This window comes from Physeter macrocephalus, chromosome 6 (genome assembly GCF_002837175.3).
Source record: "Physeter macrocephalus isolate SW-GA chromosome 6, ASM283717v5, whole genome shotgun sequence".
Classification (NCBI taxonomy): domain Eukaryota; kingdom Metazoa; phylum Chordata; class Mammalia; order Artiodactyla; family Physeteridae; genus Physeter; species Physeter macrocephalus.
In genome coordinates this window covers 47,095,470-47,115,659 of record NC_041219.1, presented here as the reverse complement: position 1 = coordinate 47,115,659, position 20,190 = coordinate 47,095,470, and the positions used below count along the sequence as shown (strand labels likewise).

Genomic DNA, 20,190 nt, shown 5'->3' with positions numbered 1-20,190 from the left:
CTGCGCGTCCGGAGCCTGTGCTCCGCAACGGGAGAGACCACAACAGTGAGAGGCCCGCGTACCGCAAAATAAATAAATAAATAAATAAATAAAAAGTATTTGTATACTGCATTACACACTATTCTGAAGAACGTCTCCACTTTGTTTCATGTGGTCGTTTTCTATGTATGTTTGCTCTGTCTTGGCCTGTGCCCAATGTGAAGTCCTGCTTTTCAGTCCTGTTAAGCACCCGGGCTGCCTCAGAGCCTTGACTGTGCCAGCCCAGGCCGGCAAGTCACACAGACCGAGGCCGGGCCAGCCTTCCAGATCAGGCCTTTGGGTCGAGGAGTGCAGGGCAAGCTCTGGATTGTAAGCAGCGGCCACACAGGACACAGCAGCACCAGCCAGGGAGAGGGCAGAGCTGGCCACCTGACCGCCTTCCCGCGTGCCCGCCCCATCCCTGCTTCTCTCTGGCCTTCAAACTCCCTCAAATCTAGTTAAGAAAAAGCCCCTTCTCCCCAGCGTGCCTCCCCTCTCAGCTGCCCTGCCCTCCTTCCCCTCCTGGGAACAGCCCCGCCCTGTGGTCTGACCCCAGGGGCTCCCGAGGGCCACGGCCAGGGCCCTTCGCAGCTTCATCCGACCCCGCTTTGACTTAGCACAGACTCACTGCGCAGGGGTTTGTGCCCCGGGTTCAGTGGTACCAAGGCCTGTCTGCTCCCGCCTGGCAGAGCTCACGAACCAGGGGAGGTGACAGATTATTAACAAAGCAGATGGGCGCTGAAAGGAGCAGGCCGCTGGGAGTGGCCAGAGGCTGTGGAGGTCTTTGTTTCTGCCTTGTTCAGTCCATCCTTCCTGAAACGCCTCTGCCTCCAGCCCCGGCTCCACAGCACCCTGCAGGCCCCTCCCCTCCTGCCGCGGCCTCCTGGCTGGGTGACCCCCTCCGCATCAGTGTGGACTCTCGCTCCACCTCGATGCCACGGCCTCTCGTAGCCGCCTTCATCCTTGATGTCGTGCGGGACCCCAGACCATGTGTGGAGGAGGCCTGGGGACCCCAGGGCGCTGTGCTGCTAAACCAGGAGCCTTGCGTCTGTCGGGCGGAGACCTCCTCCATCTCTTCGAGGACTGAGCCTGGCGGGGAGAGGACGCGCTTTGTCCAGAATCAAGCATCGTGTCACCTCACTGGCCCCCACGGGACTAAATGACCCTGCGCATGGGGACATCTCTGCCACTCTCTCAGTTTATTTTGACTAAAGCACTGACGGAATTAGTTCTGAAGTCTAAACCGGCAGAAAGTATAATACCTAAATAAGATCAGCAGGCTTTCCACCGGACCAACTGGTGATGAGACGGGTGTTCTCACTTGGTGCCCCCAACCCTGCTCTTCACTTCTGGGTCCCAGCATTTAGAGATGGTGAAGGTGACCAGAGGTGTGGAGTCTCCCTTCTGCCGCATTTCTGTTGGGAATTCACCAAACAGGACCTGCTGATATCCAAAAGGACGTATTCTCCAGTAAAACCGCGTTTGAACTTGAACAAGGATTCAGCGTTTAGTCATCTAGTGACCTTCACATAGAGTCACAGGGCTCCCCGCTCCGCCATGCGCTGCTGGGGGCACGTCCAGCTACATTCTCAGAAGTACATAGGAGTCGTCCCATTTGGGGGCAGCTTAATATGCTCATTGCTATTTAGGTGTTTTTGGAAAATAAGTTCATTGGTTTCTTCAGCAAACATTATTATGAGCCAACTGTGCACCCTTGTAAGGTACTAAAGACACAATGACAAAAAAAATAAAGACATGGTCTCTGCCCCCAAGAGACTTGTGGTATAAGCACCAATGAGAACTCTAAAGAATGATGTGTGTTACAATGGAAGTGGCTTGCGTATAATGGGGTAACCAAGAAGAGGTCACTTGAAAGGTGAGCAGGTGTTGGACAGGGGTGCTGGGGAGGTGGAGGATACCGGGACTGAACCAAGGCAAAGACGTGTGGGATTGACCAGCACGGTGGGGAGTTCAGCAGGGCTGTGTCAGACCTAGGGGTCAGAGCAGGTGGCTTTCGGTGCGAGACAGCGGGCGGATCACAGCAGGCTGTACATGCTTTAGCTTTTTAAAAATTGCAGTAAAGTGCACATGACATAAAATTTACCCTCTCAACCATTTTTTAAAATAATTTTTTAAAAATTTATTTACTTTTGGCTGTGTTGGGTCTCCGTTTCTGTGCGGGCGCTTTCTCTAGTTGCGGCAAGCGGGGGCCACTCTTCATCGCGGTGCGCGGGCCTCTCACTGTCGCGGCCTCTCCCGTTGCGGAGCACAGGCTCCAGACGCGCAGGCTCAGTAGTTGTGGCTCACGGGCCCAGTTGCCCCGCGGCATGTGGGATCTTCCCGGACCGGGGCTCGAACCCGTGTCCCCTGCATTGGCAGGCGGATTCTTAACCACTGCGCCACCAGGGAAGCCCATCTCAACCATTTTTAAGTGTACCAGTTCAGCGGTATGAAGTACATTCTTACTGTTGCGCTATGTGCTCTAAGTTTTAAATGGGGCTTTGAAATCCTCCAGGCCTAACTTTTTTAAGCTTAATTGTTTTTTAATTTGTGACGCTACAGTGGAATATAAAAATAATATATGTATATAACTATGTATATATAATATGTACATTTAACATACATGTTTTATAATATTTATGTATTATATGTATAATGTATATATGTAGTTTAAATAAGTGTGTATAATGTGTAGTCACCGTGTATCCCAGATTGTACGCCACCATGTAACCACCATCCAGATGAAGGAATAGAATATTAACAGTATCTTAGACCAGGGAGCTACACTTTTTCTGTGAAGGGCGAGACAGTAAATATTTTTGGCATTGTGGGTCACAGGGCTCTGTTGGGACTCTCAGACGTCTTACTTTCTTCCCCTCCAGTGGATGTGTAGCAGTAGCTCCTTGCTGTTTTAATTCGCATTTGTTGTTTACTAATGAAATTGGGCATTTCTTCATTTGTTTATTCATTAGTCAGTTTTCTTTATCTGCGAAGTGCCTGCTTGAGACTTTTTTACAGTTTTCACACCGGCTTGTCTGTCTTTCTTTCCTTGGTCAGTGGGAACGCTTACTTTGGTTTGGCCAGTAGGCTTTTGTAAGTGGCAAGTGATGCAGATATCATCTCTCAGTTTGTGTTCAGTCTTCACCCTTAAAAAAAATTTTTAATTTAATTTTTCTTCCAGTTTATTGAGATATAATCGACAAACAGCACCATACAAGTTTAAGGTGTATGGCATAATGATTTGACTTACGTATATTGTGAAATGATTATCACAATAAGTTTAGTGAACGTCTCTCATCTCATATAAATATGAAATTAAAGAAATAGAAAAAAAAGTTGTATGTCATGAGAATTCTTAGGTTTTACTCTCTTAACTTTCGTATATAACATACAGATGTGTTATATATTATATATATGTTATACATACAGCTGTGTTCATTATAGTCATTATATTCAGCTGTATTCATGATATTTATCATGTTGTACATTACATCCCTAGTACTTATTTATCTTAGAACCTGAAGTTTGTAGTACCTGTTGGCCACCTTCATCCAATTGCCCCTCCCCGCACCCCTTGCTTTTGGTAATCACAAATCTGATCTCTTTTTCTATGAATTGTTTGTATGCTTGTTTGTTTGTTTTTAGAGTATAATTGACCTAAAACACTATGTTAGTTCTTGTTACACAACATAGTGATTTTTCTTCTGTTCATTTCAAAATGATCACCAGGATAAGTCTAGTTATGATGTGTCACCACAAAAATATTACTTAGTTATTGACTGTATTCCCCACACTGTAGCTTTTATACCTGTGACTCATTTATTTTGCAACTGGAAGTTTGTACCGCTTAATCGCCCTCACCTATTTCTTTTGTACCGCTTAATCGCCCTCACCTATTTCTTTCCTCCTCCCAGCCCCCTCTTCTCTGGTAACCACCTGTTTGTTCTTTGCATCTATAACTCTGTTTCTGTTTTGTTCTGTTTGTTCATTTGTTGTATTTTTTAGATGCCACATAGAAGTGAAGCCATACAGTATCTGTCTTTCCCTGTCTGACTTCTTTCATTTGGCATAATGCTTCTACGTCCATCCATGTTGTCACAAATGGCAAGATTTCGTTCTTTTTTATGGTTGAGTAATATTCCACTGTATATATGTGTATATACCACATCTTCTTTATCCATTCATCTCTCAATGGATACTTAAGTTGCTTCCATATCTTGGCTATTGTACTTTATGCTGCAACTCCAGTTTTTAATGAAGTTGTTTGGTTTTTTAGTGTTGAGTTCTATGAGTTCTTTGTATATTTTGGATTAACCCCTTATAATAATATATCATTTGCAAATATCGTCTCCAATTCAATAAGTGGCCTTTTTGTTTTCTTGATAGTTTCCTTTGCTGTGTGCAAAGGCTTTTGAGTTTGATGCAGTCCCATTTGTTTATTTTTCCTTTTGTTTCCCTTGCCTGAGGAGACGTATCCAAAAAAACACTCCTACGATGGATGTCAGAGCACTGCCTATGTTTTCTTCTGGAAGTTTTATGGTTTCAGGTCTTACAACTGATTAAATAGACTTTAATCTATTTTGAATTTATTCTGTGAATGGTGTGAGAGAGTACTCCAGTTTGAGTCTTTTGCATGCAGCTGTCCAGTTTTCCCAACACCATTTATTGATAAGGGTGTCTTTTCCCCATGGTATATTCTTGCCTCCTTTGTCATAGATTAATTGCCCATATAAGTGTGGGTTCATGTCTGGGCTCTCTATTCTGTTCCATTGATCTATGTATCTGTTTTTGTGCCAATAGGATACTGTTTTTATGATAGTAGCTTTGTAGTTTAGTTTGAAATCAGTTAGTGTGATACCTCCAGTTTTGTTCTTCTTTCTCAATACTGTTTTGGTTATTTGGGGTCTTTTGTGTTTCCATACAAATTTTTGAATTATTTGTTCTAGTTCTGTGAAAAATGCCAGCAGTATTTTGATAGGGATTGCATTGAATCTGTAGATTGCCTTGGGTAGTGTGGTCATTTTAACAATATTGATTCTTCCAACTTATAAACATGGTATATCTTTCCATCTGTTTGTGTCATCCTCAATTTCTTTCATCAGTATCTTATAGTTTTCAGAATATGGGTCTTTTACCTCCTTAGTTAGATTTATTCCTAGATATAGTATTCTTTTTGATATGATTTTCTTAATTTCTCTTTCTGATAGTTTATTATTAGTGTATAGAAATGCAACAGATTTCTATATATTAGTTTTGTATCCTGCAACTTTACCAAATTCATCGATGAGCTCTAGTAGTTTTTTGGTGGCATCTTTAGGATTTTTTACCTATAGTATCATGTCATCTTTAAACAGTGACAGTTTTACTTCTTCCTTTCCAATTTGGATTCCTTTTCATTCTCTTTCTTGTCTGATTGATGTGGCTAGGCCTTCCAGTACTATGTTGAATAAAAGTGGTGAGAGTGGATATCATTGTCTTGTTCCTGATCTTAGAGGAAATGCGTTCAGCTTTTCACCATTGAGTGTGATGTTAGCTGTGGACTTATCATATATGGCCTTTATTATGTTGAGGTATGTTCCCTCTATACCCACTTTGTTGAGAGTTTTTATCATAAATGGGTGTTGAATTTTGTCAAAAGCTTTTTCTGCATCAATTGAAATGGTCATATGATTTTTGTTTTTCAGTTTGTTAATGTGGTGTATCACATTCATTGATTTGCAGATTCTGAACCATCCTTGCATCCTTGGGAGAAATCCCACTTGATCATGGTGTATGATCTTTTTTAATGTATTGTTGAATTTGGCTTGCTAATATTTTGTTGAGGATTTTTGCATATATGTTCTTCAGTGATAGTGGCCTATAATTTTCCTTTTTTGTGTTATCTTTGTCTAGTTTTGGCATCAGGGTGGTGCTGACCTCATAGAATACATTCATAAGCATTCCTTCTTCTGCAATTTCTTGGAAATTTTGAGAAAGATTGCCAACTCTTCTCTAAATCTTTGGTAAAATTCACCTGTGAAGCCATCTGCCCCTGGACTTTTGTTTTTTGGGGAGTTCTTTTACTACTGATTCAACTTCATTACTGGTAATTGGTCTGTTCATATTTTCTGTTTCTTCCCAGTTCAGTCTTGGGAGATTTTACATTTCTAGGAATTTGTCCACTTCTCCTAGGTTGTCCATATTATTGGCATATAATTGTTCATAGTAATCTCTTATGATCCTTTGTGTTTCTGTAGTGACGGTTGTAACTTCTCCTTTTTCATTTCTGACTTTATTGGTTTGGGCCCTCTCTCTTTTTCTCTTGATGAGTGTGGCTAAAGGTTTATCAATTGCGTTTATCTTTTCAAAGAACCAGCTCTTAGTTCCATTAATCTTTTCTATTGTTTTTTTAAGTCTGTATTTTATTTATTTCTGCTCTGGTCTTTATGATTTCTTTCCTTCTACTGACTTTGGGTTTTGCTCTTCTTTTTCTAGTTCCTTGTGTTATTTATTTGAGATTTTTCTTTTTTCCTGAGATAGGCTTGTTTTGCTATAAACTTCCCTCTTGGAACTGCTTTTGCTGTGTCCCATAGATTTTGGGTCCTTGTATTTCCATTTTCTTTTGTCTTCAGGTATTTTTTTATTTCTTCTTTGATTGCTTCAGTGATCCATCAGTTGCTTTGTAGCATAGTGTTTAGTCTCTACATGTTTGTGATTTTTGCAATTTGTTTCTTACAGTTGATGTTTAGTCTCATAGTGCTGTGGTCAAAAAAAAAAGCTTGATATGATTTTAGTTTTCTTAAATTTACTGAGACTTGTTTTGTGTCTTATCATGTGAACTGGAGAACATTCCATGTCCACTTGAAAAGAGTGTGTATTCTGCTGCTTTTAGAGTCTCTCTCTCTCTCTATATATATATATATATTTATATATATAAATTAGGTCCATCTGATCTAATGTGTCATTTAAAGCCAATGTTTCCTTATTCATTTTCTGTCTGGATGATTTGTCCATTGATGTCAGTGGGATATTAAAGTCCCCTACTATTATTGTGTTACTATTTCTCCCTTTTAGTCTGTTAATATTTGCTTTATATATTTAGGTGCTTCTGTATTGGGTGCATATATATTTAGAATTGTTATATCTTTTCTTTAGATTGATCTCTTGATCATTACATAATGTCCTTCTTTGTCTCTTGTTACAGTCTTTAAAGTCTATTTTATCTGATATAAGTATTGCTACCCTTGGTTTCTTTTCATTTTCATTTGCATGGAATATCTTTTTCCATCCACTCACTTTCAGTGTGTGTGTGTCTTTAGAGGTGAAGTGAGTCTCTTGCAGACAGCATATATATGGGTCTTGTTTATGTATCCATTCAGCCACTCTGTGTTTTTTGATGGAGCATTTAGTCTATTCACATTTAATATAAATACTGATAAGTATGTACTTATTGCCATTTTGTTAATTGTTTTGGGATCATTTTTATAGTTCTTTTTTGTTCCTTTCTTCTTCTTTTGCTCTCTTCCATTGTGGTTTGATGACTATCTCTAGTGTTACATTTGGATTCCTTTTTTTTTTTCTGTGTGTCTATTATAGATCTTTTGTTTGTTGTTATTGTGAAGGTTATATAGCAATCTGTATATACATGTGATTATTTTAAGTTGCTGGGCTCTTAAGTTCATATGTATTTTAACAATCCTGGCATTTTTACCCCCCCCCACACACTTGCTGTTTTTGACATCTTATTTTACATCATTTTGTTTTGTGTATCCCTTAACTACTTTTTGTGGATATAGATGATTTTACTGCTTTTGTCTTTTAACCTTCCTACTAGCTTTACATGTGGTTGATTTACTGCCTTTACTGTATATTTGCCTTTACCAATGAGCTTTTTTCTTTCATAATTTTCATGTTTCTAGTTGTGGCCTTTTTCTTTTTCACTTAGGGAAGTCCCTTTAACATTTCTTGTACAGCTCGTTTGGTGGTGCTGAACTCTTTTAACTTTTGCTTGTCTGTAAAATTTTTTTTGATCTCTCCGTCAAGTCTGAATGAAAGCCTTGCTGGGTAGAGTATTCTTGGTTGTAGATTTTCCCTTTTCATCACTTTAAACATATTGTGCCACTCGCTTCTATCTAGCCTGCAGGGTTTCTGCTGAAAAATTAGCTGATGGCCTTATGGGAATTCCTTGTATGTAGCTTGTTGCTTTTTCCTTGCTGCTTTTAATATTCTTTCTTTATCTTTAATTGTTGCCATTTTAATTACAATGTGTTTTGCTTTGATCCTCTTTGCGTTGATCCTGTTTGGTACTCTCTGTGATTCCTGTACCTGGATGTCTGTTTCCTTTCCCAGGTTAGGGACGTTTTCAGCTATTATGTCTTCAAATATGTTCTCTGCCCCTTTCTCTGTCTCTTCTCCTTATGGGATTCCTATAATGCAAATGTTATTACATTGATGTTGTCCCAGAGGTCTCTTAAACTGTCCTCATTTCTTTTTATTCTTTTTTTCTGTTCTGTTTCAGTGATTTCCACTACTCTGTCTTCCAGCTCACTGATCTGTTCCTCTGCATCATCTAATATGTTGATTCCTTTTAGTGTATTTTTTATTTATGTTATTTTTTATTCCTTTTAGTGTGTGTTAATTATTGTATTCTTCAGCTCTGTTTTGTTCTTTTATATCTTCTAACCCTGTTAAACTTCTCACTGTGTTTATCCATTCTTCTGCTGATTTCTTTGAGCTTCTTCACGATCATCATTTCAAACTCTGTTGGGTAGGTTGCCTATCTCCACTTTACTTAGTTCTTCTGGGGTTTTATCTTGTTCCTTCATTTGGAATATATTCCTCTGTTGCCTTATTTTACCTAATTTGCTGCTTTTATTTCTATGTATTTGGTAGGTTGGTTATGTCTTCTGACCTTGGAGAAGTAGCCTTTTGTAGGAAACATCCTATGCATCCCAGCAGCACACTCCCCTCTGGTCACCAGAGCTATATGCTCTAGGGGTTCCACCTATGTGGGCTGTGTGGCTCCTCCTGTTGTGTCAGGCTGACTGCTGTGGGTGGTCTGGTAGGCATGGCTGCCCCACAGTCTGGTTGGTTGCCAGGCTCTGCCTTGTGCAGAGGCCACTGGCTGCTGGTGGGCGGGGCCAGGTCATGAGGCCTCTGACTACAGGGCCCCAGGGGGTCCCAGGGCTAGTGCTGGCCCACTGGTAGGCAAAGCCAGGTTCTGGGGTGGGTGGTTGCAGGGCTGGGTGTCCTGGATCTAGTGTCTGCCTGCTGGTAGGAAGGGCTAATTCCTGACACAGCTGGCTGCAGGGTCTGGCGTGTCCTAAAGCTGCTGTTGGCCCTCTGGTGGTTGGGACTGGATCCTGGGGCAGCTGTCTGTGGGGTCCAAGGTGTCTTGCAGCTGGTTTCAGCCCACCTAGTGGGTGGGGCTAGATCCCAGGGTGGCTGTCTGAAAAGCTGTGGTGGTCCTGGGGCTGGTGGGTGGGGTCAGGAGCCAGGGGGTCCTGGGGCTTTTGCTCGCCCACTGGTGGGTAAGGCTGGTCCTGGGGCTAGTGCTGGCCCACTGGTGGGTGGAGCCAGGTCTCAGGACCTCTGGCTTCACGGCCGCGGGGGTCCTGGAGTTGATGTTTCAGCCTGCTGGTGGTCGGGGCCAGGGCCCTGGGCGTCCCGGGGCTGATGCCTTTCCACTCATGGTGAGGCTGGTCCCAGAGCTCGTGCCAGTGCACTGGTGTGTGGGGATGAGTCCGGGACCCTGTGGTGGGCTCAGGGTGTCCTAAGGCAGCAGGCCTGCTGGTGAGAGGGGCTGTGTCTCTGCCCAGCTGCTTGCTTGTCCTGAGGCGTCCCAGTACTGGTGCTGACAGGCTGGTGGGCAGGCCAGGTTCCAGCATTAATAAGATAGAGGGAGGATTCCAGAATGGCGTTTGCCAACCCCAGTGTCCACATGGTAGAACGAGCTCCCCCAGAATGGTTGCCACCAGTGTCTATGGTCCCAGGGCAAGCCCCAGGTGCCTTCTGTTTCTCTAAGAGGCTTTCCAAGATCAGAAGGTGGGTCTGACACAGGCTCCTTTCAAATTATTGTTTCTACCCTGGGGCCCGGAGCATGTGAGATTTTGTGTGCACCCTTTAGGAGTGGAGTTTCTATTTCTCACAGCCTTCTGATACTCCCGAGAGTAAGCCCTGCTGGCCTTCAAAGCCAAATGTTCTGGGGGCTCATCTTCCCAGCGCAGGAGCCCCAGGCTGGGGAGCCCAACGTGGGGCACAGACCCCTTGCTTCTCGGGGAAAACCTCTGCAATTGTAATTATCCTCCCATCTGTGGGTGGCCGGGGTTTGGGTCTTGACTATACCCTGACTCTGTGGTCTCACTGTGGCTCCTTCTTTATATCGGTAGCTGTGGAAGCTCTTTTCTGCTAGTCTTCTGGTTTTTCTCATCAATAGTTTCTCTGTTAATAGCTGTAATTTTGGTGTGTCCTTGGGAGGAGGTGAGCTCAGGGTCTCCCTACTCCACCATCGTGGCCACACCCTCTCCTGTTTTCACCCTCTTTATATGGTATCTTTTGATAAATATAAGTTCTTCGTTTAATGTAGTCACATTTTTAACTACTCCCTAAAGTTCTTGTGGAAGAAACCCTGCCCTGAAGTCATGAAGATATTCTCCTACGATCTCCCTAGCAGCTTCACAGCCTCACCTTTCACATTCAGGTCTTGACATCAGCACTGGAAGTGTCATGTGTCATATGCTGTGGGGGTCCAATCCCATCTTCCGTACGGAGATCCAGTTGTCCTGGCACCATTCACTGCAAAGTCCGTCTTTCCCCCCACTGATCTGCAGCGTCACCACTGTCCTGCATCAACGCCCATGGGTGTTTCTGTGCTCCTCCTTCTGGTTCATTGGTCAGTTTGTCTATCTTGGCACCAATACCACATCTTTAGAGTCCCCATAACGTAGTAAGACATCTTAATTAGCTGGTTGGCAAGTCCTGCCTCCTTGTTCTCTGAGAGTTTTTGAATCAGTTTGTCAAGAAAAGAAAAGAAAACTATTGGGAAGTTTGGCAAGAAATGACATCTCTAGTCCATGGAGCCTTCCGATTAATGAGCACATTGTATTTCCATTTATTTTGATCTTTTAAAATATCTTTAAGAAAAGTTTTAGACACTCCTGTGTAGGAGTCTTACAATCATTTATAAGATTCGTTCCTCAAACTTTCTATTTTTGATGCTACTGTAAATGTTATTTTTTAAAATTCATTTTCCATGTCTGAGATATAAAAATGTGGATGGTTTTACGTATTGATACAGAATCCAGATTCCTTGCCAAAGCTTCTTAGTGTAATAGTTTATTTATGGATTCCTTGTGTTCTTGTATACAGTCATGTCATTTGTGAATAAATGACAATTGTATTTCTCGCTGCCCCGTTTTGACACCTTTTAACAATTGTAACTTGCCTGTCTACACTGGCGGGCACCCCCAGCGCAGTGATGAATGGAGGGCAATACAGATACTTTTGCCTGGTTCCTGATCTTACAGGGAATGTTTCGTGGTTTCACCATTAGCTATGATGCTCGCAGGGGGCTTGGGAGATGGACCCACTGTGTCTCCCTCACAGTGTATTAGAGGGAGGAGCGAATGAGCTATTGTTTGGAAACGATTTAAGACAGAGCCGAGCGCCCTGTGCTACCTGCTCTTCTAGTCTGTGGTGACAAATCCCCAGATGCCTTTTGCACCCCTCGGGGATATTAAAATGGTACCATACCATCTTGTCACAACAGCCAGAGTCTCACGTCCCTCATTTCCCCTCTGACAGCCAGGCAGCCAAATTCGCTGCGTCGTGGAGATGATAACCTCAAGCAGTGTGGGCTATGCCTCATTTCCCAGGCTCTGGTTGACTCTTATTTCTAATAGTGTTTGATCCCAAGTTGTTGGTCAGAGAAGAATCCAAACCACACACCTGAGACCACTCATTACCCAGAAATAAGCCCCTTCTAGGATGTTAACACTTGTTCGTGTTTTGCTCGATCACCTTCTTTAGAAGAATGGGGAGGATATCTAGGACATAGATTAAAAGGTTTTTAAGCAGGAGGAGTGGGAGAAAAATGTCTTAGATTGTTCCAGATACTGACTATTGAAAAGCCTGTATACTGTCTGAGCAATTTTGTGTGTTACTAAATGCCGCCTTGGAATATTGTAGAATTTTATCGAAACCGACAATGAGGGCAGCGGCATTCTTCGACGACGGGATGTAAAGAACGCGCTGTACAGCTTTGATATTCCCCTCACACCCAGAGAGTGTGAGAAGCTTTGGATGAGGTGAGTGGTATCTGAAGACTGGCTTTTCATTCCGGATGGCCAAATTCAGCACCAGGCTTTCGTCACTCCTCAGGGGTCAGGTGGGACCAGGAATGGTTTTCCTATGGTTGTATCTGTCCTGTTCCCCCGTGGAAAGAAGCCTTGGCCAACAGGCTGGCCAAGGAACACGGGGAGCCAGGTAAACACTTGTCACCAATATTAAATATAAGACTTGAGAGTTTTGCATTTCCAAGGAACCGGGAGTTCAACCACATCCTTTTACTGTTTCAGAGAAACTAAGTCCCTCCCCAAAGACTTAACTCTAATCCAAGTAGCTCAGCAGACAGATCTGCAATGGGTAAAGGCAAAAAGCGGTCTCTCCCCATCACCTAAAGATGGAAATCAATGTTGCCCAATTGTTTTATAGATCAGTAATTTGCTGGAAGAAAATCACCAAAGTTTTGGTAACTTGGAGTGGTTTCCCAAGGGTGTCTTAAACTGAAAATAGTACTTAATATTGACTACATTTTTCAAAATGTGCTTTAGATTTAGCTGTTTTTGAACCAGGCCCCCAGTTACAACATTCCCTGTGTAGATGTTTCAAGGTGCAGTAACAATGCGGTCCATTTCCAAGTTCCAGATCTGTCTTTGAATTACTTCCTTCTTCATTATATGTCAGCTGCCACTTGCATCCCCCCAGGATCATACCCCAATATTGCATGTCCTCTCAGAGGCAAGCCCATGGAGCAGTTCATGTAGTATTTCAGCTTTTCATCTATTCAAAGGGGAAAGCTGCAGTGTTGGCTGAGTTTAGAATTAGGTGGGCTGTTTTGTGTCTAATTTAGAAAAGCAACTCGAAGTTCTTACAAAATCCTTGGTTTTTTTTTTTTTTTTTTTTTTAGATCAGTTCCAACTCAGGGACAATTTGGTCTCCCTACCCATTTTGTCTTTTGATGGACTAGATCAGTGGGTCCATCTGAGTAATCAGACGATGGGGTGCAGCGGCCAAACGTGTGGCGCTCTCACCATGTAGACCTTTGGTTGATGCCGAGGTGACTGTGAGATCCTGATGCTTGGGGAGCTGTCGGGGGGCAGGAAGCATTCACCCCAATACCAGGGTGCAGAGTCGCCTGTTATAAATGCCAGAGGAGGGACATGTCGAGCAGAAAGGGAGACAAAAGTAGGGGTGCTGGGGGCCGTGGAAGAGCAGGAGGCTGTCAGGGTGGGAGAGAATTTGAAATTGTTCTAAAGGTCCAGATGGGGAAGGAGGGCTGCCTGACCCACGGGGCAGGAGGACGGGTGAGGCGTTCTCCGAGCAGTGCCTGGGCTCCAAGCTGAGAAAGGAAAGGCGAGGCTGACCACCTGGCCGCAGTCCTGCCTTTCTGGCAGTATTAACGAGACATTGGGAAACAACAAAATGTGATGTGGGTCAAGCCATGCTTTAGGAAGACTAGTCAGGAAGCAGTTCAGAAAAGGGATTGGCGGGCTGTGGGCATCTGGAGACTGTGGTCTCCGTCAGGGAGGGATGGGACGAGCCCTGGAGCTGGGTGCAAGCTGCAAGAATGAGGGGTGTAGGAGTCAGGTGTCCCCGTGAGGGTTCCCGTGTGGAAGGAGAGCACGCTTAGCCCTCTTCCCGATGGGGGACAGAGCAAGGTTCCATGTTCATGGGAGGGAGACACTCACTGTTGCTTTTGGCTAAAGTTTCTCTATACACGTATTAGCATGATTAAATACACAGGTATCCACCCTGTGCTGAAAACTGTTTGAGATGAGAATTTCATCTACTTTTGTTTAGCCGGCTGTTGCCGTGGATGGTGAGTGGCTGAGAGCTCTGCAGCCAGACGTGCCTCCGCCCCTTACAGCTGTGTGGCCCCTGTCAAGTTACTTAGCTTCTCTGTGCCTCACTCTGCCCCGCTGAGTTAGCTCAAGCGGTGTACGGATCAGGGTAGGCTGGCTGCGGTAACAAACAAGGCCAGCGTCCCAGGGCCTTGCCCCGTAATGAGGTCACCATTCAGTGTGGGTGTTGGGGAGCTCTGCCCACAGTCATTCGGGGACCAGGAGTCCCACCATCCCTGGATCTTATGTGTCTACCAGCAGAGAAGGGAACAGAGCACAGAGGACCCTCTGGTCAGCTTTGTAAGGACCAGGCCTGGAAACATGGCCGTCACTTTGCCCAAATTCTTTTGGCTAGCATCCCTTGATGGCTGCACCCCTGCAAGGGAGGCTGGGGGGACCAGAAGTCTGAAGGGGGGTTGCCCTGTTACTCAGAGGCCAGGAGGCTGCTGCCCCCCGGGCTGGAAGAGCAAGGGGGGAGGTTACACAGAGATAAGGGAGCTGCTCCCCACCAGCGACTACAGGGCAAAGGGGAGACGGTATTTTTTGGAGACCAGGAAATTGCCTCCACTCCTCATGCTGTCTCGGAATCTGCGGGAACCTCGACTGCTTTGCTGAGCCAGACCCACGGAGCCATGACAGGAGGTCCCCTGGGAACAGCCTGGCCCTGCCCTCTTCCCACCTCCAAGGGCACAGCTCCCTGGGCGCAGCCGCGGGGCAGCTGAGAAGATGTTCAAAGGGCAAGCGCGGGGTCGAGAGCCACCAGATGAACGTCCAGCCAAAGGGCAAAGGCTGTGTCACATTCCAGGGCTGCCGGCTCACCCGGGTGGCCAGGCAGAAGGGGAGGCTGCACATCAGCTGAGCCACATCGTGAAGGGCAGGACAAGGTGGGGACCCCATCCTGAGGGCCAAGTGTTCAGTGGGGAAAGATGGAGGTAGGCCCACGTTCTAGAAAGATCACTCTGGCCACGGGGAGGAGGGTGAATTGCGAGAGACGGGGAAGGAGGCACAGAGGTGAATTCAGGGCTGTCTCGGTGTTCTGAGCGAGAGGATGGGGTGACCTTCCCTGGGTGGTGCCTGGAGCACTGGGACGGAAGTGACGGGCGTGAGAGAGATTTAGGGAGCGAAAAGTCGCCTTTAGCAGCCTGGAAAGAGGCTGAGTGACGAGGTAAGATGCTCCTTGGATTTGTCTGATGAGCATGCACAGAAATGAGGAGGACGCCCTGAGGTGGCCAAGGAGCCCGCAGCTGAGGGCTGTGCTCTGAGGGCCTGCACCCTGTCCCATGGCGCCCGGACTGAGCTGTGTGACCTTGGGCCAGTGGCTCACCTTCTCTGAGCTTCAGTCATCTCTCCAATGGGATGGCAATGGGGACCAAATGATACAAAGAGGGCACCTGGCGTAGATAAGCCTAAAAGTTAGTAGCAAAAAGGTCATATAGATTTGAAATTATTTTCTGATTACAATATTAATGCACACTCATTTTAGAAGACTCAGAAAATCCAGAGACGCATAAAGGAAAAGAAAAGACAACAACAAGAAAGCAGCCATACCCCACTCGGCAGAGATGCTAAACTTGGTGGTGTGGTTTTTTTCATCCATTTTCTAGGCGTTTCCATGATCTCGGTTAGCCCTCCTCGCCCTCATTCCACCTCCTGGCCTGCTCCTCTCAAGGGCTCAGCGTGTGCTGGCCCTGACCCACCCTGGTCCACTCCCTCCAAGTCCCCGCCTGCCTTACGAAGCAGGAGGGGTAGGCGGCAAGGTGGTGGCCGCGCCAGGCTGCGCAGGCGCCAGGAGCCTCCTGCAGTTGCCCGTGCAGGGGGAGGGGCATTCTCCCACCCGGCGGGAGTGACAGGGACCCCCGGCAAGGCAGGGAGCAGCTGGGGCCAACGTGACACTCTGCCAGCTCCTGGGGTCTGCTAGTGAGAAGACGAAAGCGCCCGCCAAAATTGGGTAGCTGGAAGTGAGTACGAAAATAACGCTCAGCTCTTTCAAAAACACAGAATTAGAAAATAGGGAGAATATAGACAAAACATCGTCAGCATCCATTGTTCACTCAACATTTATGAAGCACCTGTGAAGTGCAGTCTTTCAGAGCTTCGGGTTAGTCTGGCAGGTCTCGTTTACGCTGGAAGTAAATTAGTGCGTCAACTCCCAAATCTCAGGGACCTGGCACATGGATGCTTAGTTCTTATTCACACAAAGTCTAGCATGTCTAGCGGCTCTTCTGGACAGTTCTCTTGCAAGTGATGATTCGGGATCTGGCTTCCAGTTGTGGCTTCATCCCTCGGCAGGGTCCCCCGGGACCTGCAGAGCACAGGACCGCACACGGGCTTCGGCGGGCTTCGGCCCAGAAGGACACACTTCTGCCCACAGCCCGTGGCCCAGGGCCGGGCCGGGGCCCCAGCTAACTGCACAGGGGCGGACAGAGTGGGGAGCACGTGCGTGTTAAGCGAGCCTGGCTCACTGAGGGTTAAAGGTACGCAACCGTCAAGCCTGAAGGAGGCCGTTGCGAAAGGAAACCTGGTAACTGAAGCCAGGCAGGATCTTTTAGCACGAGGTTTCAGGAGCAATGCGTTTGGTTTTGGAGAGACTGCTGAGAATAAATTACAAGGTGAAAGTGCATCCATCCATCCATCCATCCATTCATTCATTCTTTCATCGGAGCAATCATTAAGCAGGATTTTCTTGAGACTTTCTAAGTTGCAAGCCCTGTGCTAGATTCTGGGGTTCCAGAGATGAAGGCAGCCTCCACCCTCAGGCTGCTCACGACTCGGCCGGGAAGACAGCAGCTGCATGCCAGGAGGGAGAGGCTGGGCAGCCCGGGCTGTGGGTGTTCAGAGAGAGACCCCCAGGAGGTGCGATGCCTGAGTGGAGTCTTAAGAAACAGTCATTAGCCGGAGGTGGGGAAAGGGGCTCCTAGTGAGCAGAGAGGCCCAGGGCCGGGGGAGTGGGAGGTCCCCGGGACGGAAGAGGAAGGATGCTGCTTCCATCAGCAGAGCCTGAGACCCAGAGCCCGCCGGGCACAGGGCACCCCAGGACCAGGGCACAGAGCCCTGGGGGGCATGCCCTTCGGGGGCAATCAGTGTGCTGAGCCCCTTCTGTAGCCTCGTTTCATTGGGTAGAACTCTGCTATTTTAGATCTAAAACCAACTTTGCTGAAAAACTGTGAAGCCAGTGTATTATAAAAATGCACAGACGACTCAGGTAGGACAGCAGCAGCCTGGGAAGCTTGCGTATAGATGCCAGTCGTGTATAACCAGCTGATCACGCAGACCTGGCAGAATGTTCGGGAGATAATTAATGCCCAATTTATGCACATTTCTTGTTTGGGTCGGTAAGTTGTATATTAGCATTCCAAGATAAACGGCAAAGACTCTTAAAAAGTCCCTGTGTCACGGGCATTGGCTCTCGGGAAGACATATGAGTCTTGGTTAACGTGAAGCTGGGTCACCTCTGTTGCCTCAACCAAGGCAGTGTCTAGAAAGAACCTACCCCGTGCCATGCTGGTGGAACACCTGGACAAAGAGAGCCGCTGGGTGGGAAAGGATTTGAAAAGGTTGAGGGAACAGTTCAGAAAAGAGAGGATCGAATGGGACGTGATGGTCGGGGATGAGTTAGAAGAGCTGCACATGAAGGAGGGACTAGCCGGACAGGCCCTTAGCTCCGCATGAACGACGTCTTCGTGACTGACATCGTCTAGAACTCCACGGGGCAGTCCCTGAAGGAGCGGGTTTCCCATCTCTGGCGTGGCTTCATCCAAGGCCAGACCGCCGCTTATTGGGGAGCGTAGGGGCGGGACTGTGGCCCTGGATGGGGCTGGAGCCCACGGTGTCTAATCTGTGGCTCCACCAGGACTGGCTGAATGTGCCATTGGGTGCTGCCCCCTTAGGCAGCTGGACATTCTGTGCTCTGAAGGGCAGCTCTCTGAGCCATCGGACCGCCCTCACAGATGGTCCCTGAGAGAATCCCTTGGTCCAAGCTGCAGAAGGACCACGTCTCCCTCTACTGTGGGCCTGGCTCGTCAGTGGGGCTTGCACCAGACCCTCTAAATCTGGGGTCAGTGGTGCTGGAAGATTCTTCTGTCATTTATGTAAGGATCAAGTGCTAAACTGAGCATGAAAGAGTAAGACTTTCTCAGCACAGCAATCGATGTGAACATATTCAGATCATGTGTACAACCAAATGGCTGTGTGTACAATAGATGGGCAGAGTAATCTGATTATATCATAAATTAGTGGCCACTGCCATATGCAAATGGGAGTTTTTATGGGTCCTCTGTTTATGTGCACATTTTTCCTGGCACATCTGTTTCCGAACCCTTTTAAAATTCAACCTTTACAGGCAAGTTGATTTTTTTTAATGTGACACAGAGGATTATATGATGAAGGGTGAGGTTATGTAAGCTGAATTAACTCTCTTATTATTCACATTCATAACAATATTTTAGTTGCAATTGTGCAATCTGGTCTTCTGTTCCTTGGAGATGCGAATAGAATGTTTATGATCTTTATTAATGAAGTAATTAAGAAGTGTCTCTTCATTCAGTTCAAGTGTCACGATTGAGAGTTTGTTGTTGGGAATCTGGTGAGCGTTGCCCGCGGGGATGGCAGGCCTTCCTTAGGGACACGGGCCCTTCATGGTCATTGCTCAGCAGCCAGGTATCGATAAGGAAGTTTTGCGAGGCGTGTTGCTGGGAACTGTGGGTTCGCCCATCAAGATCAACGAGGCATGGTTTCTCCTCGAGAAACCCACCGTTGAGCAGGGAGGGAAGACCCGGACTCAAGCGGGGGAAGCAGAGGTGGGATGTGGTCGAGCCTTTGGGCGGCAAATAGCAGCGGCAAACACCAGGCCCTGGTCCCAGCCTCCACCCGCCCTCACCCCGCTCCCCGGTCCTCACCACAGGCTACAGGGATCCAGGGGAGGCGGCGATACAGTGCTTTTGCCTCAGGACGAGAGAGAGTTCCCAGAAGAGACGCCCTGCTGGCCAGGCCTTGCTCGTCAGGCGGGTGGTCTGTGCACTTTCTCTCAGGAGCCCCCCTGTAGGGGTGGGGAGCCCCCTTGGGGAGCTTTCTTCTAGGGGTGTCTTTATAGAGTTGCATCACACCAGCACTCTGGTGGCAGCAGGCTGGTCACGGGCCCGATGCAGCTCAGGGAAAGACCCACGGCCCTGGGATCGCCCTGGGAGCTCAAGAAATGGCAACCCTCCCCTTCCCAGGTGCACTGAAGGAGAACTAGACTCTCCTTCCTGCAGCTGTCTCGTCACCAGTAGGAGAAGCCGTTTGCTAGAGGCACTGGCCCTTCGTGCCGCCTGGCACATAAAGCCACTGCAAGCCTCGGGCTTCCTCTGGTGGGTGGGTTGCTTTGTTTTGTTTTAGAAGGAGAATTCACTGAATAAAGGTAGAAGGGTACTTTGGGGGGTTGCAGGCACTAAGGTCGTACTAATAACGGACGCCTGGAAAGGTCTGGAAGGGCTTCCCAAGTCCTTAGTAACAACGACAGCACTGGGGGCATAATTCGAGCCAGCAGGTCTCAGAGCGCGCCCCCCCCGCCCCCCCCCCCGCTCCGTGCTGCAGGCCAGGCGAGGAAACCGAGCCCAGGTGGGTGGCTGGCAGGACCTGGCCGGCGTCTCGAGGCCGGTGAGCTGGCGTCTCAGACATCGCCGCCCTCCCTGCCCCTCCGTCGCAGGAGGGGATTCTCCTCACCTTCTAGGACGGAGGCCCTGATGAAAGCAGGCCTGGATGCTGGGAGGCAGGCGGAGGTGAGATGAGAGGCCCAGGGGGGCTGCAGGCCCACGGGCGCAGAGGGAGGGGTGGGCAGGGGGGCCTCGGGAACTTCTCACCCCTCGTCCTCCACCCAGCACCCCAGCCCTTGAGGACAGGAAAGTCGGGTAGATAAATCCGTTCTCCTCGTCGTTACTCAGTTGGGAGGGTCGCAGGGGACCCGGGGCAGGGGCTGCGGCCAGCGTGTGGTCCTGCAGCATCTGGTGGGCGGCGGAGAGCAGAGGGGGCCCTGCTTCACACAGGAGAGCCCGGGGCGCCTGGCTCCGTCCCACAGGCACCGACAGCAGCCGGATGC

At 47.4% G+C, this 20,190-nt stretch overlaps 1 protein-coding gene across 1 annotated transcript in view; it reads left to right on the top strand.

Annotated features, from left to right (window-relative positions):
* EFCAB6 (EF-hand calcium binding domain 6) overlaps nucleotides 1-20,190 on the top strand; it is a 239,175-nt gene that overhangs the window by 165,401 nt on the left and 53,584 nt on the right. Inside the window, 1 exon segment of the mRNA XM_028490698.1 lies at nucleotides 12,184-12,302. Within this exon segment, the coding sequence (XP_028346499.1) occupies nucleotides 12,184-12,302 (119 nt within the window).